This window comes from Falco cherrug, chromosome 19 (assembly GCF_023634085.1).
Source record: "Falco cherrug isolate bFalChe1 chromosome 19, bFalChe1.pri, whole genome shotgun sequence".
Classification (NCBI taxonomy): domain Eukaryota; kingdom Metazoa; phylum Chordata; class Aves; order Falconiformes; family Falconidae; genus Falco; species Falco cherrug.
Window position 1 is genome coordinate 2,223,370 of NC_073715.1, and position 25,107 is coordinate 2,248,476.

Here is a 25,107-nt window from a genome sequence, read left to right on the forward strand (position 1 = left end):
TCGAGCGTCCACCACGCAGCTCCTCTGAAAGCACCGAGGACAGAAGCGATTCACATTCACCTCAGCCCAGCCCTGCTGAGCCCAACAGCTTTTTGTAAAACCGGAATGAGCGAATTCAGTGTCTTTATGCTAAAAGCAAAAATAAAACCAATATTCCCCTGCCTTTGCAAGCCAGAACAGAGAAGCCGAGAGGCAGGGAGCCTGCCACCAAAGCGAAGATGCTCACCCTACCCAAGGGTCTACGCACACGTGTCCAGAAACAGGTTAAAAGGCTTGGAACAGATATTTTTTTTTTTCCCCCCCAACAACCTTATCCTTTCCACGAGGCACCTCCAACACGTGTTACCGTTCCTCCTATTTTACCATTTCAAGTTCCCACCCCAAGGGAGAGACCCAGGGCTCACCCCCACCCCACGTGGCATCCTTCATTAAGACGGGTCCAGCCTCAACCCCCTGCCGTTAACGAGCCAGTTCAGGCGTCTCCCAAAGCCGGTGGATGGACGCATCACCCCGGATCCCAGCACAACCCCGGCCTCGCTGAACGGGGAGCAGGAACCGGCGTCTCCACCGTGCCCGGGCAGCTGAGACTGCTGACAGAACGGGAACCTTCCATTTTGGGTTGCAAATCACAAGATGGTGCTAATCAAAGGTTAACGAGAGCACTAGCGTCAATTTGGAGAGGTTCCCCGCACGTCATTAGCGTTAGCACTACGCTTAATTTCCTCGCGAAGCGAGCAGAAGTGACCGACTCACAAACTACATCTTTTTGTTGCCGAGATCGCGCGCGCAGGTTTCACTGGGTTTACATGCTGTAAGCATTTATCAAATCATCTTCTAAAAATAAAGCTATTACAGAGCACACAAATAACCATGTAATCTACAATACCCAGTAACTATCGTGTATTTAGTCAACCTATGGGCTGCACAGAATCTGGTAATTAAGCAGAGTTCCACTGCCACTCCAAGCACTGGTACTACCCGCGTTCGCCTTTATTAGATAAAATGGAACAATTTCGTTTACAAAAGGGGAAATAACTAATCAGGCTTTAATTACACGGCACTTACCCGAGATTTATAAACTAATGAGGTGGTAGTTTGGGCCCCGATAAGATGTGTTTCCAGGCTGCGTCCAGCGAAAACGTGCAGACTGGGTGGCAGGTCACGGGAGAAGCGCGGAATAAGAAATTGGGTAAAATAGTCTTTTTTTAAGAAAAAGCCCAAGGGCATTACGGCTGCAAATCTTCCAAAATCCTGAGGTTCCGCTCAAAGAAATGACGTGTTTTGGGGTCTCAGGGGAAAAAGGTGTCACGTTAGGCAAGCGCTCTTTTCCATACGGCACGAAGAAACCTGCAGCCGCTGATGCGCCGCGGTCAGCTGGGCATCGCTGGGGGGTACGGCCCCCCTCCACGTGCAGCGGGGCAAGTGGGGCTTCTCCCAGGGAGCAACCACTCATCTTGCACTGCATTTGGTCAATCCCAGGAAAAAAAACCCTACACGGTGACACCCGGGAAATGCAGCTCAGGTTCGGCCGGGGCTGGGGGCTGCCACCTTGCCCACATCCCGGCACCGGTTCTCCTCTCCCCCCGCAGACCGCCGTTACCTTGACCGGAACGCTGCTTGAGTCCCGTTATCGACAGAGCCGACCCCCTCCTCATTTAAAACCCAGAACTGAGATGCTTTTGCTGAACGTCCCTCGACACTCACGCTTGAGCAACGTGTCCTCAGCCCCGGGTCTTCACAGCTGAAATTCAGCCCCCCTGCAGGGAGCCGGTACGATGCTCGGTGTCCACGCACCGGTACTCACCTCCCCGGACACCACAGGGAGGCTCTGCCCAGCCTGGCAGCTTGGAATTTCTTCAGAGGAACATCACCACCACCTCCAATGGTTCCCCCTAGGGCAAGCTCCATCCTACACCTCTCCGTCTCACCTCCCCAGTGACATCAACCTGCCGCAGCAAAAAGTTTCTTCAGCGTGTCCTCAGCCACTTCCATTCTCCGGTTATTTTATTTTATTTTTTTTTAGGCCCGTTTCACGCTTTTTTCATACTCCCCATCTTCCTCCAGACCTTTCATCCTTGTTTGAAGGCAGGCAGAGATTCGGCAGAGATGAAACCGTTCCCAACAAACGAGGGGTGGTTGAAGATGCCTCACATCTCTCCTCCTGCCCTGTCCTTTATCCCACTGCTGCAAGGCTTCTGAAAGATCTTTGCGGCCAGGATGGGGAAAGGTATTGGTAAAACATCACTGGACTGTTCATTTTAATTGAATTTTAGGGTCCTTTCATAAGGACCCATCCTCTGGGTGCTTCTATTTCCAGTCTAAAAAGGCCTTTGACGAAGTCTGCAAAAGTGCTAACAATAGCTGCTTTTATGCGGCTCTGTTTCCCGAACCCAATTCATTATCTGCAGGTGATCCATCGCTGAGAAATCTCGCCCCATTCCCATCCGCTCTGCTGGGTGATTAGCCCAGAAGTCCCCATCCTCCCTGCATTTATGTTTTTGCAGCGATTCTTACGCGTAATGCACAAAGGACGGGTGGCAGGGCGGCAAACCTTCAAGCCTTCCCAGGTAACTAATCAGGAAAGTAAGAAAGAGGCAGCCGACCAGAAAAGTAGGATGCAATTGCCCGGAGTTAATTTATCGGGATGAAATATTTGGGAAGTTTGAATTATAAAGTCACTGGTTACAGGACGAACGCGCTGCAGGGTCAGATTTAGCCCACAACCTGCCCACCCCACACCGGGCCGGTGCCACAACCCCAAAATCAGGAACAAAATTGGGTAACGGTCGCGGCAGCGGGGACAGGCGACGAGCCCATCGCGTTTAACAGCGCAGGAGGAGGGTGTAAGACAGGAGGAGCAACAGGTGGGCTTGAAGGCACAGGCTGGTAGCGAGGGTGAGCCCCCAAGACGCCCAACACAAAGACGGCAGGGAGGCTCGTCCCGTTCCACGAAGGACAAGCTGAAAGCCCGCGATCCGAGGAGCAGTGACTATCATGATAGTCGATGGGGGAGGAGAAAAAGGTTTAATGACAACACTTCTACCAAATTTAAAATTCAAGCAGAACTAAACATCCCACAACAGACCGTTGCCGGCGGTATAAACGTTAAGAACAGCCGTAACAAAGTCGTCCACTGAGAGCGGTGCTGTCCCCGTGGCACTCAGGGATGGGGACGCCGGGCGGCATCGCTCCTCCGTGGTGCTTAAACCCCGCGCTGAAGCCTCCAGGCGAGACTCCACGAGGAACCCAAACGCCCATCAGGATACAGACCCGCGTCCCTGCCGCTGCTACTTCACATCAACACATCCAACACAATAAATCTCTACGAATGATTTTTCTGGGGGGGAAATAAAACACAAACAGCAGTCCCATGGGTCGCAACTGCTCTTCGTGGTGCTGGGGAGTGCCGGAGAGTCCCCAGCGGAGCGGGACCCGCACAGGACAGCTTCTGCAGCCAAGCAAGCAGCGGGGCCAGGGTGGGCTTCGACAGGACTCATCTCTTCCCTCATTGCTTATTCCCCACCTGCGCCGTCCCTCGGTTAGACATCTGTCACCCAAGCTGCCTCTTCTCCTCCAAAACAGAGGGTTCCTGGATCAAATCCCCTCCTCTTGATGGTTTTGGATTTTCTTTCCTTCCTTCTCATTAGCTAATAGCAAGCAGATGACTGTCATCATTGTAACGCCGCTTCAGACTAACGACGAGTACTTTGAAAAATATTTTGGTCGAACTGGAAGATGATTACATGAGGGAAGGAATGATTTTTTTTTTTTTTTAATTTTGCCATTCGATACAACTTCAAAGCCCGCTCATCTCAAGGCAAGGGTTAACAAGGCTTCACCAGCAAACTCCCATGGAGCAGAACAACGTTCACGGGGAAAAGACCACCAGGATGGCCTCCAGGTAACGCAGTTATTTCACATTCTATGGGCCAGTCCCCGCTGGCACAACCCTGCCACCTAAATCCAGTCCAGGTCTGGGGTTAACCCCTCCGAAATGGTCAATTCTCCCTAAAACGCCACACAACCACGGCTCGGATCCATCCTTTGACTGATCTCCTTCGGATTCTGCAGTGCGTGCCCAGGTCGGCTCCCCTCGCTCACTTTCCGTGGCCATTTTAACAGACCGGTCGCCGCACCACGGTACTTCCATCGCAGCGCTATCCCACCGGGAAGCGAACGGCCGGCAGTCCTATTTCTATCCTCACAACGCAGGGGAAGCTAACCGTGTCCAGCTGCTGCCGGCTTCCCAGTCCGGTTGTTTTCAGCGCTGAAACGTCAAACTAGCGAGCGGCACTTTGAGTCCACCTTATTTTGGAGCAGCAAACTGAGAGTAAAGCAAGGACAATCAGCGTAAAGATAGCAGCGTGAGAGCGAAACAACAACCAAGCTCATCCAGGGAAGAGAAAGCGAGGAGTCCAGGCGTGGTGGTGGTCCAGCCAAACCCCATTTGCAAGGCACGGAGAAAACGGGCTCCCCAGCACACCAAGAGAAGCACCCAAAACCACCATATGCCACCCAGCAATTAATTAAGACACCCTGTGTGGCTTGCAGCAAGCTTCCCGACCCGTCGTTCCTTCCATTTATCCAAATCTCCGCGAAACACACCGACTAGATACAGCTGAGCCCAGAAGGGATGTTATTTTAAAACGGTAAAGAAATTCTAGAGCTGATCTTCTGTTAAAGCCATCCCTCTAAAAACAAGTCCGTTAGTATCTCTCTCCTATTTCAGCAGACACGTGTCTTCCCAGGGCTACCGAACATGCAGCGTTACGTTAAACCTGTGGCTCCGAATCGAACACGGAGACTCCGGCCACGGAGCTCCAAGTGTCGCTTTCCTCTGCGTGGCCGCCAGTTTGTCAAAAATTGTTGCAGGGACTAAAACAATGAGCTATTGAAATGCCAAATCGGGCTCAGGCTGCACTAGTAGGTATTTAAAATTGTCAGGTCTCCAAGATTAAATTGGAATCAGGGACTTTAATAAGCAGCAAGTTAAGGAGTGATTCATAGAACGGGAAAATGCATTAGGTTTGGACTTCCAACAACAAGGGACGATTACCAAGCAACCATTTTGAAACTCTCTGAAAGTCTGCATCTCTCTGATTGATTTCCTTTCACTCAAAATTCCCTTTTAAAAACAAACAAACAAACCAACCAAATATCTAAAGAGCATCATCTGGCTGGTGACAGAGCTGCGCGGGGCGTTCACAGACGCATTCGAGGAGCCGACGGCTTCGGTCCGGTTACGGCAGCAGCATCTTCGCTGCCACGCGTCATCGCTACTAAGCGCCATCTAAAGGGTGGGTTTAAACTGGGAGTAAACTGGGAGCAGCTCAGCTGACACCCAGATCTCCAGCCACCCCAAGGCCTGGTACGGACCTCCACTCAGCCACCTCACCAAGGCAGCGATCCAACTTTCACAAACGGTTGACAGCACAAACCCTAACATTACCCTGCGCGACTGGCTCCGCAGTCCTGGGAAAAGGACAAGGAGGTTTTTTTCCCTTCAACATCTCAGTCCCTCGCTAAGCACGGGGAGCTGCCGGCGCGCAGACGGAGGCACTGCTACACCTGTAGGTGTTTGTAACGATGCTGCGGCTTCGTTAACTTTACATTGGTTGTTTCCGTTTCACGCCTATCAGCGACTGACTGGGAAAACAGAGCAAAAACTTCTATATAAAAGAACCATTTGAAAATGGTAAAGTGTTTAAAATTTAAAACTCTAGATTATAAAAAAAAACCAAAACAAACCCAACAAAAAAACACCCAAAACATTATGATTGGCAAAAGCACATGGGGCCTTTGAGATAATGTCCTGCCCCCTCCCTCCCTCCGCTCCTCTCAGCAGCAAGGAGTTTCAGCTCTTTTGTCTTTTCAGGGACGAAGTTAATTTTATTCTACTCAAACAGTGACTCTGCTGCAGACAAAAGGAAAAATGAAGACCCACTGCAGCGAAACAAGTTTTATAATTCATTCAAGCGAGTATCTTTCTCCTCCAAACTGCGTTAGGCAGCCGGGAAAAGAAAAAGAAAGAGAGACAAGCAAACTGTTAAACCCTGAACTTGTCAGCAGCGAAAGCCTCGCCGGCAGGAGGATTTCGGGTTATCCACCTCTCCTTGAGCTTCCCCGGCTCTGGAAAGGGGGGATGTGACCCCAGGGTGCGGAGCAAGAGCTCCCACGTTTGCTTTGCGAGTCTTCACGCCGGGATGCCGCTGGGAAAGCTTCTTGCACGGTCCGGAGGGGAGCAGGGAGCCGGAGCTGCCTTACACCCACCCCAAAGCACCTCGCCAGGGCGGATGGCTTTGGGGGGCAGGAGCCAGATTTAGAGGCGTTTCAGGCAGACCTGTCCTCCTTCCTTGCTGGGAGCCTGAAAAAACACGTTTCCATCTGCTCCCTTGCTGGTGGGGACGCGACCAAAAGGTATCCAGGCTTGGCAGGAGGAGGATAAAAAGCCTGATCCCAACACACCAGCTCACCGAGGCAGCGGGGAGAGGTCCGGCCTCTCTCCTCTGGGACCCCAGGAAGAGGAGGGACGTGCCCAGTTGCTCCCCAGCAGACCCCTGACCTCCCCAGACCACGGCATCAAGCCGGGAAAGACTCGGATGGGGACAGGCAACGCTTCGAGCTGCCACACGCAGAAGCGTTTCTATTCCCTGCAAATATTTCTCTCTATGGAGGTTTGGGGACAAAGACCCTGCTCCCAGCCCCCCAAATCGAACCAAAGGGTTAACCAGAATGGAAGAGGAGGATTTAAATGTTTTGTGGTGTGAAAGCACAGGGCTGCTCTGCTCCCAGCCACGGGCAGGGCAGAAGCCGAAGCGGTGGGTCCAAGAGATGGAGAGCAGGCAGTAAGCAGCGGCATCCTCTTCCCGCGGTGACAGATGGGTTCTGGTTAGGTCTAATCCCAAAGAAACAGGGTTGTTCCTGCAGGCGTTTTCTGAGATTCAATGAAAACGAGGCCTAAATCCAAGATACTCTGGAAAAACACACTCCTGAGCCTCAGGCGGTTTGAGCTTCTGGTCACTACCATCTCCCCCAGAAGCCCACATCCAGCGGCACCGCCACCACCGCCCCGACAGGATCCCAACCTGGATGTTTTAAGGCATTTTTATCTCCTCCATCACACCAAAAGGCACGGGGCTACCAGCTCTCCCATGATCAGCACCGTCGGGCCCCCGCGCAGCCGTACTGAGCTGATGCTGGGACGCAGGCACCCAAAAGGCACCAGCGCCCGGCTCCGGCAGCCGCCCCAGCACCGGCACCGCGCCGTCGCCCATCCAACAGCAGCCAGGTTTGCCTTTAAAGACCAGGCATGGCAAACGTAGGCAGGAAAAGAACCGCTACGAGCACGCCAACTGCTGCGACAGACCCCAATAAACTGGGGGAAACGGACAGCGCGGGGCAGCTCCCCCAGCACCTCCGGGCACAACAGGGCACCTTCCCTCCGCCCTCGCCGCTCCCCGGCGTGCCACGGGATGGGAGGACACAGCTCGTTTCAGCCCAGACCGAGAAAATTTTCTGGCTTTTGCTTTCTGACACCGCCTGAACGCTCCTGGAACACCTCTCCCTCCCCTCTCGCAGCTCCTTCCATCATCCAGCAAGATGCTCCTCCAACCTCCAGGCACCAGGCAGGGCTTGTAAGCCCTAATCCACCACCGGGACCCTGAAATGGGGCCATTTCAGGGTTCAACCGCAACATTACCGCGCTCAAACCCGAGCAGTAGCAGCCTCCATCCAGCGAAAGGCTGTTAAGCCATCCCGGCACGTGCCCGGCTCCAGCGGAGCTGGCACCACCTATCTGGAAATACCGGCTGCCACCGCCGCACCGAAGGGCTTTGGTTCGGGATGAAACAAAATGGATGCGGCTTCGCAGGACCGACGCGCAATGGTCATGTCGATGCTCCACGGCAAAAAGCCCTCAAGGCTCTTTATAGACTCCTCCGCGCCGGTCTTGGGTCTAATTTTAGAGAGGAGGCTTGAAAGCGCCTCTCCTCACACCCTCCAAATTCCAAATGCTGGTGCTGGTCTTCAGAAGGATTTCAGGCATATTCTGGATACCGTTATCACAAATAACCGGATAATATTCTGCGTTGCAAAACTAATTGCGATCTGAAGTTTAGTGTTATCCCCCTTTCCTCAACACATCTTAAATAACCCCGTCTCTGCGAGGGCTGAGGGCGAGCAATTAGAAGCGATATGCCCCATTTATACGAAAACCACGGAGAATTAAAAAAAAAAAAATAAAAAAAAATCCTAGCATGGTAGCCTCTTCCCCGACCCGCTTCCCACGGATGGGGATGAGCTTTCTCAGGTCTGTGCCTGCAATGAGGCACTTGACAAACCTAAAAACACCCAGCCTGGGATAATTATCCACTCTGGGTTGGCACAAGGGACAGGAGGGGACTGATCGGTCGCAGCGAGGAAGCCGCTGTACCTTAGGGCAGCGTTACCAGCACGTGGGCTGGAGCTCTGCTGGAAAACACGGCTGAGTTTTGTTTGAAGCAGCACCTCGAGCAAACGGAGGCAGAACCTCACCTGCCTTCGTTACACAGAGCTCACTGTCCCAGTTACGTGGGTCATGCTGGGGGAAAACCGACGACAAAAATCACCCAAATCCTGAAAACGACTTCAGTTGTCCTCGATTCCATAAAAAAAAAAAAAAAAAAAAAAAAAAAAATCCTTAATGCCGTTCTTTGGGCGTCTGAAGGGGAGAGAGCAAAGGGCAAGGAATGCCTCCGAGGGAATGCATGCACGATGAGAAAGCTGTGCAGCTCGAGGACGGGACCTGTGATGCCCAAATGACCCCCCCCACCAACACCTGGGGGTCCCCAGACCCCAGCCCAAGGCGCTTTCTCTCCATAGCCCCACCGAGGCTGAGCTGCGTCCATCGCTGGAGCCAGGCACCGCCACGGCGCCTTCCATCCTCTGCCCAATTAACCCGCCAAGTAATTTCTCTCCAAATCGGGTTTGGCGCGTGACGCTGGTGGTGTCTGAAGGCTGGTTTCCAGTTTAGCTGGAAGCCCGGGAGAGAGCAGGGAAGCACGCTCGTGTTCCCGACACCCTTCTGGGCACGCTGCGCTGGGCTGGCAACGCTCGGGGAGGGGGGGAAAGGCACCATCGGGCTCAACCGCCGGGGCAGTGCCGGGCGTGTGGCTCCATTTGAAGGTTCATAAAACCTTCCATCCATTCATTTCCAGCTCAAAAACAAAAAAAAAAAGCAGGAAAACAAGAGTCACCGCACATCCCAGGCCACCAGCAGCCCTCCAGCCTTCATCAGCCGCCCCAACCCTCACACCAGGCAAGCTGATGTATTTGCCAAAGCCCCAACTCAGAGCCATGCTCTTTAGGGGGGGAAAAAAAAACAGAATTAAAAAATAGAATATCCCTTTTTCATATGACCCAGATAAGCACTTCAACTCCAGCTCTCACAGCAAGTACGCGCCGTGGCAAAGCGAGCCTCTCCCCAGGCAGATGGTCCACAGGGACACGTGCGAGCACAGCTCCTCGCTTTTCCACGGAAACCTCCCGAAGAAAGCGCAGCTGAGGCAGAGAATATTTGTGATTTTTTTTTCCTTTTTTTTTTTTTTTAATAGCCATATCACCTGAAATACTGAAACTATCAAAAGAAACGACTCGAAGTCTACGCGCAACAGCGAAGGAGAGAAATGCAGGCTCATCGCAACATCTCATCGCTTGGTGCATCACCCCGAGATGCTGCAAACTAAGTTACCGAACAGTGAAATATCATCCCACGTTTAACAAAACGTGGTGTTTAACAAAAAAACCCTGCAAAATAACCTACATACAACAACAACAACAACAACAAAGTCACAGCAAATGAAACCCTGAAACCCCAGCCATCTGTAACCGGGCTCCTCCGAACCACCTGGAAATTAAGGAGGAGAAATCCACAAGTCTCCGGGCAAAACCCAAAAACACGGCGCCTCGCAGAGGGATCGCTCACGGCCCCGCGGAGCTACGGAAGGAAACGGATCCCCAAACCACGCTCGACCTGCCCACGCAGAAGCACCGGTGAGGTCTCGGCACGGTGGCTCCACGTAAAAAGTAAGTTTCTTCTCCATCTTCCAGCAGTCGATCCAACGCTATAAAACGGCAGCAGCATGTGGCACGGCCTGATAGGTTGAATTTCTGCGCACGAGGTGGATAGCTTTACACGGGGGTTAGATTTACAGCCAATCTTTTTTTTTTTTTTTTTTTTTTGTTCTCCTGTGTGTGTTAAAAAAAGAAAAACACAACACATTTTGCTGTGGTGCCTCGGCACAAACACGACGCAGAGCCACGCGTTCGGCGCTCGCACACTGGCAGCTTTAAACACCACCCGAACCACATGCCCATTTTAAAAAAAAAAAAAAAAAAAAAAAAAAAAAGGTCTCCCTCTGTGGGGTAATATCAGAGGTTGTAAAAATAACAGGGATTTTTTATCCCCCCGCCATCACATCCCTAGTTCTTGTTATTGCCCAAACGTTTGAAAAATTGGTGATTCCTACAGCTGAGTGGTGCAACAGGACTCCCGAGCTGGGACGAGCGGGGCCGCTCGCCAGACAAAGGCGCACCCCAGCTGGCTTCCAAAAAGGGGCGAGTTATCCCACGTGGAAGGGCTGCGGCCCCTTAACCCCCCTCTCCCGCAAGACCAGGGGTCGGTGAGCGGGTCGTTGTTGGGCGAGGAAGAAGAAAGCGCAGGGAATTGTCATTTACTGAGGAAATAATAAAAAAAAAAAAAAAAAAAAAAGGGAAAAAAAATAAAAGGTTCGGTGATTGTTCTTCCTTAACTGCTGAAGGGACTAGCAAGTGATGAAAGCAGTGGAGTGAATGAATGGGGAAAGCTCCTCTCCTTTAAACCCTCCCTGCATCCCGCCAGCGGCCGATCACCAGCCCTGCGCTGCTTCCTCGGAAGAAAACATTGGCAGAAAAACCACTTTCAAGAGCATCTTAAGTTTAATTAACTCTGCCGAGTAGGTGCTGCTGCTCTCCCCCACCCAGAAAGATCTGAATGGAGGCAGCGATCCCCTTGCTGCTCTGCCAGAGTGGCTGGGAACATGGCGGGGACCGGGATGCTCCGAGCAGGGACCGGGATGCTCCGAGCAGGGACCGTTAGCCGTCAGAAGAGGAAGCCAGGCCGCTCTCGGCACGGGCAAACCGCAGCGCTGCAAAGATGGATGCTCCCTGTCAGCTGCACGTCACATTCGGTTTCACGCAGCCTCGTGATCAGGAAAAGCGCCAAAGCGAAGGTTGCACCTCGCGCTGGAGATCTTAACGGCTCGGAAATCAGGTCGCCGGCCCCGGCACGGGTCTTTATGGCTGTTTCCCACTGCCGGGGCAATCGGCAGCTCCGACGATGCATCCAGGAGAACCAGGAATGCAACAAATTCCAGGCACGCTCCTAAATCCCGGGGAGGCAGGAGGGTCCCTAGGGCCCCCGATCCAAGGGGACCCCAACCCCATCTCGGATCAGGTGCAAACGCGGTGAAGGTGCCGTTTCACCCCGAGGGCACCGGGCCCCTCGCCAGCCACACGATGCCCACAGGAGCTGGAATCACGGCTGCCCTCAGTGACAGGAGTACCTGGAGCCATTGACAACCCAGTGATGTGCCAGAGCAGGGCACCAGCGTGTCAGGGGGCTGGGGGGGGGTCTCCCTGCACACCCTGACAGCACAAAGCCGGCCGGCCCTTGGCTCCCCAGCGAGAAGGCATGCGTTCCTCTGCCGGTAGCCAACCTTCCAAACCACCGTCCTCTCGAACCGCTTGTTGTTGCAATCCTTCCCCAACCCCCACTGAAGAACACCGAGAAATAAAAAGAGTCAAAACCTCCCACACCTTCTTCCAGAAGGACGCCGTTCCCCGCGGGCTCGTACCCCCCCCCTTCCTCCTCCAGCCTGTCAGCAGCCAAGGCAGGCTCAAAAAAAAAAAAAAAAAAAAAAGAAAGAAAAAAGAAAAAACAAACCCAAAACCCACCCAACCCTTTTCGAGGGTGATTTCAGCAAACAGAAGGCGAGGAAGGCAAAGGCAGCTAAAGCGAATCGATCCGATCGCATCCATATGCTGTCGCTCTTCCTCCTTGCTTCCAGCTACCCTCCGCGTGCCCAAACCTCCTCCTCCTCCCCCCTCCCTGGCACTGCACCCCCCAGCATCCGAGAGACCCTCCTGGGTGCCGAGGGGAAGGCAAAGCACCTTTCAACGCCTCCAACGCTCATCTTTCAGGAAATTGGGCAAAAGGGGAGAGGAAGCACATTGCCCAGTTTTCCAAACGCCAAGCCAGAGGGATGAAACGAGATTTTCACCCCCCCAGGGTAAAAGGGGAAGGGGTGCGGGCAGGGCTGCCCACACGGAAGGAGGAGGGAGTTGCTGGACTCTCCTGCTCCATGGTAAGAGATGTGAAAGTTTTCCTGGCTGCCCCCCTCCTGGTTTTGCCATGGGGAAGCAGCACCAAGAAATATGGGGTGGGGGGGTAGGGGGGGGGAGCGAAGGAAGGAATCCCGCAGGGCAGAAAACCTGGTTTCCCAAGCAGCAGCAAAGCGAGGCAGGGACAATCACCCGCTCCCATCGCCTCCCTCCCCAGGGAAGAGGGAAACGCCGCGATGGCAACGCAGAAGGAAACGGGAATCGCAGAAGGAAACGGGAATCGCTCCCGAAATCCGGCAGAAGAGGAGGGAACAAAGAGGGTGTCCCCCCGGGTGATGGGGGGAGCAGCCAGCCCCAAGCCCCCCCCCACACACACACACCCTGCCATCGGGGGGGCCACTCCATCAGAGCATCACTCGCCAGCGCTCCCCACCCAGCAGCGGTACCCAACGCCGGGGTGGGGGGCGCAGACCCCGCTCCCCCCAGACCCTCCAGGTGATGGGGAGGCAGCCATCCCGCCCCGCCCTGGGGAGGGGGAGGCGGCTGCCCCCTCCCCGCCCCAGGGACCCCCCACGCACCCCAGGCCTGCAGCCAGGCAGCGCCCACCCCCTGCTACCCCACCGCCCCCCGGCCCAGGCGGCCCCACCCCGGCCCAGGCAGCCCCCCCCGGGCAGGGACCGGCCCCCCGGCCCCACAGAGCCAACACCCAGCACCCCGCTTCACCGCGGGGTATCCACGCCCATGCCCCAGGGCTGGGCCTGCCCCCCAAACCCTGGGCTTGACTGCAGCCCCCCCTCCCCAAAATCCTCTGTAGCTCCCCACCCCCCCACACACTCTGCACTGCCAACCCCAGAAGGCGGGGGCTCTGCCCCCCCAAACCCCTCTGCCCCCCCAAACCCCTCTGCTCTGAACCCCCAATCTCTGAGCTCTGCCCCACGCCCCCCAACCCCTGAGCTCTGCCCCCCCAAATCCCTGCTCTGCCTCCCTGCCCCCCAAACCCCTCTGCTCTGCCCCCCCCAAACCCCTCTGCTCTGCCCCCCCCAAACCCCTCTGCTCTACGCCCCCAATCCCCGAGCTCTGCCCCCCCTCCGACACTGCTCCCCCCGCCCTCTGCCCCCCCAACCCGCAGGCTCTACCTCCTGCCAGCAGAAGCCCCCAGGCCCCACGGGTGCTGCTCCCCAAATACAGCCCCCCCCCCGCCCCCGCCTCAAAGCTCGAGCCCTGCCCCCACCCCCTCCCCCGCCGGGCCGGGCCCTGCCCCGCCCCCACCGGCACCCCTTCCCCCGCGACCGTGCCCGGCCCCGCCGCCCCCGCAGCCCTCACCTGGCTCGGGGGGCGCGGCCCTTGGGGCCGGGGGCGCCGGGGGGGGGGGCCCTGGGGCCGAGCCGGGGCCGGGCCGGGCCGGGCGGGCGGAGCAGACGCGGCGCCGCAGCCACCAGCCGCCGCGGAGCGCAGCCGGCACCACCACAAACAATGCCGCTGATTGGGCAGCGGCCCCGCCGCGCTCGCCCCGCCTCCCGACCCTAGCCGCGATGCCTATTGGCGCGGCGCTACGACGGACGCGACGCCCCACCAATCGAATCCATTCGCTTCCACACCGAGCCCACCCCCCGCTTCTTAATGGTGGGTGGGGGCGAAGATTGGCGCTTTGTTCCACCAATGGAAAATCGCCCAGCTTCCCCGCGGGGCGCCTTTAATGGGTCCCCGAGCCTGGACATCCGGGTACCGCGGCGGCGCGCGGTGTCGGCGGGCAACCCGCCCCCCCCGCCCCCCCCCCCCCCCCAACCCGCCTCCGCTCGCGGGGGAATTTGGGCCCGCAGCGGCCGCCGTAGCTGCCCCGCGCCTGGCCCACGTGGCGCCCGGTACCGGCCTGCACGTGGCCCAGTGCGACGCCACTTGGGGGGGGGGGGCGGGGCAGGTTCCGGTACCGGGCAAGGCCGCGCAGCCCCCGCCTCGGCCCCCCCTCCCAGCCCCCGGCAGGGCCCTGGCGCCTCGGAGGCCTCGCAGCAGCCCCCAGGCCTTTGCCAGGCCCCAAGATGGCTGCCGCCCCCCCCCCCCCCCCCCCCCGAGTCCTGCGCCCCCCCTGGGGGGGTGCCCCCCTCCCCCCCAAGAAGGCGCCCGGGGAGGCGGCAGGGAAAATACTGCAGCAGCTTTTATTTACAGACCCCTGGGGCAGGGGGCTCCTATTGCACAGTGCGAGGGGGGGGGCGTCCCCCAAACCCCCCCACCCCCATAACCCCCCAACACCACCCCACCCCCAGGTGCAGGTATATGGGGGGCAGTGGTGGGGGATGGGGAGGGGGCGATACATAGAGCCCCCGCCCCCCCCCCCCAGCTGTCCCGGCACTCACCCAGCTGCCAGCACAAGCAAGGAGGGGGTGCTGAGGTGGGGGGAGGGGGGGCAATAAATAAATAAAAATATATTAACACTGACATATAAAACCCTTTGTGAGCCAGGGGCGATGCAGGGGCTTCCCCCCACACACAATCCAGGAACTGGGGAGCAGAGGGGCTGGCCTGGGACCCCCCTCACCCGAGCTGGGGAGCAGAGGGGGTGGGCTGGCCTGGGACCCCCCTCCCAAGCTGGGGAGCAGAGGGGCTGGCCTGGGACCCCCCCCTCCCGAGCTGGGGAGCAGAGGGGCTGGCCTGGGACCCCCCCTCCTGGACTGGGGAGCAGAGGGGCTGGCCTGGGACCCCCCTCCCGTTCCTGGGGGGGGCACCTCTAGCACTCGAGCGTGGCCCCGAAGCTCTTGCGGCAGTCGATGGCTTTGGAGCTGGGGGGCTGCGCTCGCCGCCGCCGCAGCTCCTCCTTCCCCAGGCTCCCAGCCAGCTTGTTGTAGGCCGACTTGTACTTCTTGTCAAAGGCAGCTGCGAGGAGGGGGGGACACAGACATACCAGCCATCAGCATTATAGGGGGGCCCCCAGACCCCCCCCCCCAGCCGCTCCCCGAGCGCCCCGTACCGATGTCCATGTGGTCCCTGCCCAGCGCCGCCAGCGTGAGGAAGAGGATTTCCCGGTAGATGCTCCTGGGGAGGCAGAGCAGTGAGAGGGAGGGATGGGGGGGCTGGTGGAGGGGGTCGTGGGGGGGGGGGGGGGGGTCACAGCCCTACCTCTGCAGGTGCCGGGGTCCCCCGGGGGCTGCCAGTGTCTCGAGGAAGAGCGCGATGGCCTTGTGCACCTCGCTCAGCCCCACATGGCTCAGCACGGCCTCCAGGAAGGCCAGCGAGAAGGGGTGGCCGTGGGGCCGCCATGACCGCAGCCGCGTGGGGACGTTACCTGCGGGATGGGGAGGGGTCAGTGCCACCCCACCACTCCGGTCCCCCCCCTCCCCACCGCCCCCCGACTCACTGTGAAGCCTCCAGAGGATGTAAAGCGGGGGGCAGCTGTCAGGTTCGGGGGTCAGGACGTCCCAGAGCAGCCGCACGCGCACGCAGGGGGAGTCGGGGGGCTGCGCCTGTGGGACAGCCAGGTGGGTACCGGGTTAGCGACCCCCCCGCCCCACCCCGAGACCCCCCACCCCACCCCAGAGCCCTCCTGCCTTACCTGTGGGGCCGGGGCGACGTGCTGGGAGCCCAGGAGGAGGCGGGGGAGGTTACTGGGCAGCCCCAGGCGCTGGAAGTACCAGACGAGGTTCCAGTAGATGATGGGGTGGCTGTCCACCAGCTCCGGCTGCGCCAGGAACTCCCCGCCTTCGTTCTCCACCAAACTTTCCAGCTCTTTCCGCAGCACCAAGGGGCTCAAGTAGGCGAAAGCCACCCGCTCCAACCGTCGCGGCACCTGCGGGAGAAGGGGGACACACTCACCCCCCAGTTGGGACGCCCCACCCTCACGCGGGGCCCCCCCTTCTCCATGCCTGGCACCGTACCGCCGCGTCGGGGCAGCCGTTGCAGAGCTCCGGCTCGGCCTCATCCAGCGCCAGGCAGTGGCGGCGGTCGCTGAGCACCGGTCCCTGCGCGGCCGGAGCAGGGAGGGAGCCATCCTCAGCGGTGCTGTGCAGCAAAGGGGGGGTTATGGAAATGGGGGGGGGGGCACCAGGCAGGATGCAGGATGTTGGGGATCTCCCCAGAGGATGGAAGGGGGGGGGTATGGTGGGTGAGGACACTGGGGTTCCCCCCAGAGGACGGGGGGCACCTGTAGGCAGCGGGTGCGGGGTGGGGGGGTGAGGGACACTGGGGACACCAGGACAGATGCGGGAAATGGGCATTTTCCCCCAGAGGGTGGAAGGTAGGGGAACAGCGGTTGGCAGCAAGGAGGGACGTTGGGGACACCAGGGACACTGGACAATATGTGGGACATTAGGTTTGTCCCCAGGGAGAGGACAGGGGACACCGGTGGGCAGCAAAGAGGGTAACTGGGGGCACTGGGGACACCTAGGGGGTGCAGGACACTGGGGTTTGTCCCCAGGGAGAAGACAGGGGACACTGGTGGGCAGTTGAAGAGGGGACCTGGGGGCACCAGGGAGGCTGGGGCACAGGAGGGTTGCTCGTGGGGGACACGGGGGGTGCGCAAGGTCCCAGCAGGCCAGGGGGTCCCACCTGGGGGGCAGCTGGAAGTCCTGGATCTCGATGCTGAGGAAGGGGACGAAGGAGCGGCCGCAGAAGGGGCAGGTGGTGTTGAGGTTGGAGTCGTCGGAGGTCCAGCCGGCCATCACCTCCTCGTCGTACACCAGCGCGCCGCAGCCCTGGCACCGCGAGCAGCTGGACAGCAGGACCTGGCCGCCACCGGCACCACCGTCAGCCCCGGCGGCAGAAACCGGGGCGGTGGCCACAGCAGGATGGAGACCCCCACCCCCCCACCCAGACTCACCTCCACGGCAGGCGGCTCCTGCCCGGTGGCCCCATCGGCCAGTGGCTCGGACTTGGGGACGCCGGCGCTGCCCACCGAGGTGTCGGACAGGTCCAGCTCGCTGCCCAGCGAGACGGAGCTCTGGGGGGACAGGCGGCGTCAGCGGCACGGCCGGGCCCAGGGGCAACCGCCGTGGCCGCAGAGAAGCCGGGTACCTCGGAGGCGGTGGATTCGGGGCGCTCCCGTGGGCGCAGCAGGCTCTCGGCGGGGCCGCGGCGTGGCAGGGGCTCCCCATCCCGCTGCTCGGACCCCCGGCGCGGGCAGGCGGCGTCGGCGGCGTCGCGGGTTCCGGCGGGGAGCTCGGTGCTGGCGGCTGGCCGGAGCGGGGGCCGCTTGCCGGGGGACAGCAGCTGCTGCAGTTTGGCAGCCAGCCCCCGCCGCGGCGTGCCCCCCACCGGCCCCCCGCTGCCCACCGGCCCCTCGTCCGCCCGGTCGCTCTCGTCCGTGGCAAAGCTGATGTCCGACAGGCTCCCGTCGGCCGAGCCAGGGGGACCCCGCAGCCGGGGAGGCAGCGGGTCCGGAGCTACGGGAAGAGGGGGGGGGCGGGTGGCTGGGGGCTCCCCCAGCCCTCCCCGGCCCCCCTCGCTGTGGGTGTTGCTGGGGAAGCTGAGGCTGCCGCTCTTCACCAGCCGGGGGGCCGGGGGGGCGTCCCGCAGGCTGCGCCCAGCCCAGGTGGTCTGTCGCTGCAGGCTGGGACGGGGCGCTGGGGGGGCTCGGCCACCTGCAGGAGGGAGGGAGGGGGCTGTCAGCAGGGTCACAGCGGCCTCCTTGCCCCCCCCCCCCGCACCCCCCCATCCCCACCCACCTGGGGGGGCGGCGGTGGCGGCGGCCCGGCGTTCCCGCTGCCGCAGGGGTTGCCGAAACTGGGCGGCCCCCAGCACCACGTTGCGGAGCTTGGCCCAGCGCAGGCGCCCGCTCTGGGTGCCCGCCGGCCACTTGCTCTCCAGCACCGCCTGCGACGGGGGGGGGCACGACACGGTGAGGGGCCGGTGGGGACCCCCCTGACCCCCCGCCCCACACGTGTGCTCCCCGTCACCTTGTTGTAGTAGCCGTAGGTGATGGTGTTGGGCACGATGCCGGCGCGTTTCATCTCCAGCAGCACCCGCACCGACAGCACGGGCTCCCCGTACTGCCCGCAGAGCTGCATCAGGATGCGGTAGCAGACCTAGGGGGGGGCAGCCACCGTCAATCAGGGGTGGCCGGGGTCCCCCCACCCACCCTAGGCAGCCCCCCCTGCCCCAAACGCCACCTACCTCATCCGGGAGCACCACTTTGTGAGCTTCCATCTTGCGCAGGACCTCATAGGCCAGCTGGAGCGCCCGCAGCTTGGCGGGGGCGGCGCGGACGTGGGTGGGCAGGTAGAGGAACCAGAGCCCGTAGCAATGCCCCAGCAGGCACTTGGCCCACATGTCGGGCACCGACGAGTACTTCTGGGCCACGCGCTGGGCCACCTTCATCTCCTGGGGACGAGGGGAGGAAGAGGAGGGAGCTGGGGTGGGCAGCCGGCATCCCACGCCCCTCACCATCCCCCCCCCTGCTGAGGCCCGGCCAACTCGTCACAGCATTGGCCTCGCTCACCTGCTTGGTCCTGCGCGGGGCTGGGCTGCTGGGGGCACTGCTCCTGGCCTGGCACAGCTGGGCCACCAGCGGGTCCCGGGGGGGCTCCAGCAGCTCAGGGCGGAGCGTGGGGAACCCATCGTAACTGGGGGGGATGAGTAGAGGCTGAGTTGGGGGGACCCGGGGAGCAGTGGGGCTGGGGGATGATGGGGGGTGTCTCACCGGTATCGTGCCGGCAGCTCGGTGCCATCAGGACCCGCCGGCTGCTCGGGGGGGGTGATGAAGACGGTGTGTTCGCCGCCCCGCGGGTCGTCCAGCTCCATCAGGGGGCTGTCCTCCGGCTTCTCCAGCTCCGCCTGCACCTGGGGAGGGGGCACAGGGTGTCACTGGGGGTGGGGGGGGACACACAGGGACGCGACGCGGAGCTGGTGGGACCCACCTTATCCACACAGGTGTCGAAAAACTCGAGGCAGGGGTCTCGGTCGCTGGCGAAGGAGCAGTCCTCGATGAACTGGGTGAAGAGCTGGGTGCGCAGCAGCTGCCCGTAGAACCGGTGGTACGCCCGCTCCCGCGACTTGAGGAACCCTGAGGGGACAGGGCAGGGGGGGTTCAATCCAGCCCAACCCCCCCAGCCCCCACTCCCATTTCCCCAGCACCCACCCTGCAGGGCGAAGAGGCTGCCGGCGTCGCGGCCGGCCGGGGCGGGCGCGGGGGCGATGGGGCGCAGGAAGGAGCGGTAGCCGCGCAGGGCGCAGGCCATGAAGCGCAGGAAAGCCGCTCGCGCCTCCAGCTCCAGCTGCGCCCGCCGGCCCCGCGCCGCCTCCGCATCGCTCAGCAGCAGCTCCAGCGACGCCTCCTCCCCCGGCCCGCTGTACACTGCGAAACAAAGGGGGGAGGGTTAGGGGTGGGGGGCGTAGGCGGCTCCGGGGTCCCCCCCCGGACCCCCACTCACTCTCATCCAGCTGCTGGGAGAGGCTGTGCAGCGAGGCCAGCAGCACCTTGCAGGGCCGGCGCGGCAGGGAGCGGGGGGACAGCAGTTTGCGCTCCTCGCTCCTGCGGGGGGACAGAGGGACGAGGGGAGGGTGGCCCTGAACCCCCCCGCGTCCCTCTGGGCTGAAACCCCCCTCCCTACAGCCAAAACCTGGGGGGGTCACTCACTGGAAGATGGTGTTGGTGTCCAGGTCGACGAAGATGACGTCCCTGGGGGGCTCGTAGAGGTCGAAGTAGCTGGAGTGGATGCCTACAATGAAGGGCACGGGGGCACACAGCACGTCAGCCAGCGCCAGCGGGCACAGCGGGATGTAGGGGCACTGCCAGCGCAGGGGGAAGATCATCTGGGGACAGGACAAGGGCGGTCAGTGCCGCGGGCCAGGGGTCCCCAGCGCCGCGGCGCGTCCCCCGCGGCATCCCCTCCCCGGCACTCACCGCCACCAGGGCTTCGCCCACGCTGGTCAGGACGTCGGGGCGCAGGGAGTGGATGAGCAGCTTCTGCTCGGTCAGCACGGCCACCAGCAGTGCCACCGCGTTGTCAGGGCCGAGGTTCTGCAGCAGCGTCAGGAAGCTGGCGCCGCTGCGGGGGGAGGGACGTCACTCAGCTGCCCCACGTGCCCCCCATCCCGGAGCCGGACCCCCTACCCAGCACCCCACAGCCATCCCTACCTGAGCGGCAGCGGGGAGGACACGGGGCGGCACAGCAGCAGGTTGTCATATGGGGACATCTGGGGGGACAGGGGGACAGGGTGGGCTGCAGGGAGCCAGCACGGGGACGGCGAGGGGAGGGGGACACACACAATGACTCACCTGGACCAGGATGCGCGGCCGCTGCGGGGACGGGAAGGGGACGTTGTGCATGAAGTGCGAGATGTGCCTGCAGGCAGAGGGGCCCGTCGGCGGGGGGGAGGCAACGGGGGCCACCCCCTTGTCCCCCGTGTCCCCCCACACACACAAAAGTCCCCCCCGCCCGGCGCTCACGTCTCAAGGGGCAGCACGTGGGGCCCCGAGATGGAGTAGCGGTAGATAAACATGAGGAACTTGCGGAAGACATCGAAGAAGGGCCAGTGGGAGAGGACGCAGATGCTCTTGCGGGTCTGCAGCGAGCGGCCGGCCACGGGCCGTCGGTCCACCACGCTCAGCAGCCCCAGGCGCAGGCTCTGCTTCTCCGACAGCCGCTCCCGGGGGAACGCCTCGTGGAACTGGATGGCCGCCCCGTACACCTGCGTGGGACGGGCCATCAGATCAGGATCGATCCCCCAACCCCAGCCCCCTCCCCTCCGCCGGCCCCAGGCCCCCGTCCTGCCTTGTCGCCCGAGGCACCGGTCAGCACAAAGGTGGAGAAGACGGGCAGCGGGTACTTGGTGTCGGCCGGCCAGCTCTCGATAGTGGCCCCCATGGGCAAGCAGAAGACGGGCACAGATTCGGGCAGGGGGAAGGACTCGCTGTCCTGCTCGGGATAACGCCCCAGCAGGCCTGGACGGACAGACAGACAGAGGGATGAGCCTCACCTTGTCACCTCCCCCTGCCAGCAGAGGACAGGGAGGGAGGGAGCGGCTGGGTGGGCACCCAGCAGCCTGCCAAGTGACCCCACGGTGGGTTGGCCCCCCCATAATCACCACGGGAGACCCTACCGGCTTCGTAGACCAGCGTGTTGGCCTTGGCCATGGCAATCTTGTAGCACAGGAACAGGGCAGGGCCCCACTGGAAGGAGAGGGGGGGGGGGGGGTCAGCGTGGGCCGGACGGCAGCGGGGGCATCCCAGCAGCAGCCAGAGTGGGGGAAGTTTGGCACCCACCATGCTGGTGTTGAGGTTCTTGTCCACCCGGCAGAAGGTGTGCGGGGTGCTCTCGCCCTTGCTGGGCATGACGAGGCAGATGTCGGTGACCCCCAGCGTGTTGTGGCCGTGGGGCTCGGCCGCCCGCCGGTACGTCAGGAAGGTGCGTTGGTGTCCCGGCCCCCCCGAATTGAGGTTGGCTGAACGGCTGTAGGGCGTCGTGTCCAGGATCTTATAGCCCGGCTTCGGGCGGTCCTTGCCCTCGTAGTGCACCCTGGGTGGAGAGGAGGGGGTGAGGGGGACCCCCAGGGAGCTCGTGCGCGTCCCCCCACAGCCCCGGTCCCCAGGACTCACCCCAGCTCGATGAGGGGGGGCTTGTCGCGACCCCGCTTGTAGCATATGAACATCTGGGGGTTGTTGAGCAGCCCGGCGTTGAGGTCGACGGGGTGGCCGGAGGTGGTGGTCTCGATGCAGGTGAAGCCGTGGGGCACCTCCTCGCCCTGCGAGCGGATGATGACGGCCACGTCGGTGATGGGCTCGCTGGGGCGCGCCGGGCGGTGCTGCTGGCTCTCCTCCTCCAGTGGCCGCGACGTGTCGGTCAGGCCAGCCACCACGAAGTAGTCCACCAGCTGCGGGGGCTTCTCGTCCGACATGGCTCAGCATCTAGGGAGGGACACAGCAGGATGGGTGACACCCCAACCCTGCCCCACAGCCGGCCCCGGAGCCCCACAGAACAGGGAAAGCTCCTTCCCCCAGGCAGGCTGGCAGCGTGGGGTGCCCCACGGCGGAGCGGGCGGCTGTGGGGCACGGCGGAGCTGACGGGGCAAAAGCGCCAGAGACGGGAAGGGAGGAGGCTTCCGGTCACGCCGTGTGGCACAGGGCGATGCAATGGGGACCCCCACAGCTTGGGGGGGGGGCAGCACCCCACCCCGAGCACAGCGGCTGCGGAAGGACACCCCTGGGGGCAGCACCCCTGAGACAGGACCCCCACCGCACAGCGCGGGGGGTGGCTGCGCCCCCCAAGCAGGCAACCAGGCCCCCTCCCCCCCCACGCACCCCCTCCCTCTCCCCAGCACCCCCAGCTTGCCCGGGCGCCGCAGGGGGGGGTCCGCGGAGGCCGCCGGAGCTGTGCGGAGCGGGCTGGAAAGGGGAAGGAAGCGGACGACAAGGCCACAAACACCCACGTCACACCCCCACGGCCGTCACCCCCTCCACGGGGCACCGGGGCGCAACACCAGCTCTGCCCCAGCCACACCGGGGCTGCGGGGGGGGAAGGGAACCAGTCCCAACCCCAGACACAGACCCCCCGCAGGGTCACGGCGGTGGCCCCATAACCCCAGAAGCCCCCTGAGCCGGGGGGGATGCGCTCCGCAGGAGCCATGCCAGCATCTCCCGTGTCGGAAGAGACAGGCCCACAGCGGCGGCTGGAGCGTGACCCCATCCCCCCCGGGACCCCCAGCCTGGAGCCCCGGGACCCCGGCCCCACAGGTGACCACCAAAGGGTATTTTTAGCCCAGCACCACGTGACGATGGCCAAGCCGCGGAGATGTAGCCCCGGCTCCCAGTTTAGCTTCCTGCCACCCGCCTCAGGTGGGGAGAAACCAGGGGCAGGGGGGGGTCCCCAAAGCTGCCCCGTGCCCCCCCCCGACACCTCCCTTCTCTCAAAGGTCCTCCCAGCCGGGCCCCCACAGTGGGGCACCCCACTGGGAGCCAGCAGGACACGGCGGCGGCCTGGCTGACGGACCCGCCCGGTGACCCCCAGCGTGGGCAGCCCCACAGCGGGGTCCCGTGGGGGAGGCAGGACTTGACCCCCAGCTGTGCTGAGAGCAGGAACCGGCCCCACTGCGGGGCTGCCCATGGGGAAGCGGTGACTGCGGGTGGGCAGCAATCCGTGCCCCCGCCCCACTCCTTGGGCAGGCTATGGGGCGAGCCTGCCCCATGGCAGCGCCCCAAAGGCAGGGGAGCGCCGGAGGTCCCCAGGCAGCAGCACGTCGCCAGCAGCCCCTGCCCCATGGTGCCTGGGGACCCTGGCCTGCCACGTGCCCCCTGCCCCATGGCTCGCTGCACCCCACGGGCCCGGCAGGGCTCCAGCACCCCCCACCCTCCATCTCAGGCTGGAAACCTGGGTAGGGGGGCAGCAAATGTCAGCCTGGCCACAGAGCCCCCCCCAGCCCCTACAGGCGGCCCTATACACTTCACAGCCAGCCCTACACACACCCCCAGCCAGCCCTCAATACCCCACAGCTGGCTCTACACACCCTGTATACATTCCTGGCCCCACAGGCCCTACAGGCGGCCCCACAGCCAGCCCAGGCCCTATAGCCAATCTCACAGGCCCTATAGCCGCCCCACAGGCCCTATACCCAGCCCAGGCCCTACAGCCAAGTCCACAGACCCTACAGCTGGTCCCACAGGCCCTATAGCTGCCCCACAGGCCCTACAGCCAACTCCACAGGCCCTATAGGCAGCCCCACAGGCCCTACAGCCAGCCCAGGCCCTATAGACAATCTCACAGGCCCTACAGCCAGCCCCACAGGCCTTATACTTGGCCCTGGCCCTATAGCCAAGTCCACAGACCCTACAGTCGGCCCCACAGGCCCTATAGCCGCCCCACAGGCCCTATAGGCAGCCCAGGCCCTATACTCAGCCGCGCAGGCCCTACAGGCGGCCCAAGCCCTATAGCCAACCCCACAGAACCTACAGCCAACCCCACAGGCCGAATAGCTGGCCCCACAGACCCTATAGCCAGCCCCACAGGCCCTACAGGCGGCCCAGGCCCTACACGCGGCCCCACAGGCCCAGGGCCAGTCCCACAGGCCCTACACCCGGCCCCACAGGCCCTATAGGCGGCCCGGGCCCTATAGCCGGCCCCACAGGCCCTACAGCCGGCCCAGGCCCTGCAGCCGGCCCCCCCGGCCGCACAGCCGGCCCCACGGGCCCTGCAGCCAGGCAGCCCCCCCGGGCCCCCCCGGCCGCCCCCGCCGGTACCTGCGGGCCGGGCCGGGCCGGGCCGCGCCGCTGGGCTCCGCTGGGCCGCTACCGCCCGCCCGGCCCCGCCGCCGCCCACAGCGGCCCCTGGCGGCCCGGGGGGCTCCCGGCACACGGGGGGCGCCCCCACCCCCGCGGGGTCCCCGGGGCACGCAGGGAGCCCCCAGCACCCCACAGGCTGCCAGGACCCGCCAGGACCCCCCCAGCACCCCCAGAAGCTGCTAGGACCCTCCAGGACCCCTCCAGACCCCCCCCCAACACCCCCAGAAGCTGTCAGGACCCTCCAGGACCCATCCAGACCCCCCTCCAGAACGCCCAGAAGCTGCCAGGACCCCTCCAGACACCCCCAGCACCCCCAGAAGCTGCCAGAACTCTCCAGGACCACTGCAGGACACCTCCAGACCCCCCCAGCACCCCCAGAAGCTGCCAGGACCTGCCAGGACGCCTCAGCAACCCCAGAAGCTGTCAGGACCTGCCAGCACCCCTTCAGACCCCCCTCCAGCACGCCCAGAAGCTGCCAGGACCCCTCCAGACTCCCCCAGCGCCCCCAGAAGCTGTCAGGACCCGCCAGGACCCCTCCAGCACCCCAGAAG

The 25,107-nt window shown here is 62.3% G+C and overlaps 3 protein-coding genes across 7 annotated transcripts in view; 1 reads left to right on the top strand and 2 right to left on the bottom strand.

Moving 5' to 3' along the window:
* Positions 1-13,833, bottom strand: part of GATAD2B (GATA zinc finger domain containing 2B) — a 40,121-nt gene extending 26,288 nt beyond the window's left edge. The window contains exon 1 of one of the 2 annotated variants that reach the window (XM_055696963.1): positions 13,681-13,833. The gene's annotated coding sequence lies outside the window, so the exon portion shown is untranslated. The remainder of the gene's footprint in view (positions 1-13,680) is intronic. The other variant, XM_055696961.1, reaches the window with a different exon arrangement.
* On the top strand, positions 5,805-12,870 carry LOC129734255 (uncharacterized). Its single transcript, XM_055696974.1, has one exon. It carries the CDS (start codon positions 11,708-11,710, stop codon positions 12,854-12,856), a length of 1,149 nt encoding a protein of 382 aa, XP_055552949.1. The 5' UTR covers positions 5,805-11,707; the 3' UTR covers positions 12,857-12,870.
* A 738-nt stretch (positions 13,834-14,571) lies between the features above and the next one.
* DENND4B (DENN domain containing 4B) lies at positions 14,572-24,589 on the bottom strand. Of its 4 annotated transcripts, none has more exons than XM_055696953.1 (27): positions 24,515-24,589; positions 21,881-22,189; positions 21,548-21,800; positions 21,385-21,454; positions 21,057-21,226; positions 20,732-20,973; positions 20,561-20,627; positions 20,420-20,478; positions 20,186-20,330; positions 19,919-20,094; positions 19,713-19,813; positions 19,421-19,636; positions 19,200-19,345; positions 18,983-19,122; positions 18,782-18,905; positions 18,457-18,663; positions 18,240-18,368; positions 18,009-18,156; positions 17,359-17,924; positions 17,165-17,284; positions 16,894-17,069; positions 16,224-16,347; positions 15,902-16,135; positions 15,707-15,812; positions 15,469-15,634; positions 15,320-15,384; positions 14,572-15,225 (listed from the first exon to the last, which is right to left on the bottom strand). In XM_055696953.1, the coding sequence occupies exons 2-27, from the start codon at positions 22,177-22,179 to the stop codon at positions 15,080-15,082; spliced, it is 4,395 nt and encodes a 1,464-aa protein (XP_055552928.1). In that variant the 5' UTR covers positions 22,180-22,189; positions 24,515-24,589; the 3' UTR covers positions 14,572-15,079. The 4 variants fall into 4 exon arrangements, 3 of the variants coding, with proteins under 3 accessions (XP_055552928.1, XP_055552929.1, XP_055552927.1); XM_055696954.1 differs by lacking the exon at positions 24,515-24,589 and adding an exon at positions 22,614-22,992; XR_008729924.1 differs by lacking the exon at positions 24,515-24,589 and having other exon boundaries at positions 14,573-14,874; positions 15,004-15,225; positions 21,881-22,565.
* Positions 24,590-25,107: the final 518 nt, after the last annotated feature.

What these genes read in the sequence shown, in the direction of transcription:
- LOC129734255 (XM_055696974.1), top strand. Translation starts at nt 11,708, where the DNA reads ATGCGTTCCTCTGCCGGTAGCCAACCTTCCAAACCACCGTCCTCTCGA.
- DENND4B (XM_055696953.1), bottom strand. Translation starts at nt 22,179, where the DNA reads ATGTCGGACGAGAAGCCCCCGCAGCTGGTGGACTACTTCGTGGTGGCT. An exon ending in GACACCAACACCATCTTCCA is followed by an intron (nt 19,814 to 19,918) that starts GTGAGTGACCCC and finishes GTCCCCCCGCAG; the next exon opens with GAGCGAGGAGCGCAAACTGC. An exon ending in AGGAGCCGCCTGCCGTGGAG is followed by an intron (nt 17,070 to 17,164) that starts GTGAGTCTGGGT and finishes GGTGGCGGCCAG; the next exon opens with GTCCTGCTGTCCAGCTGCTC.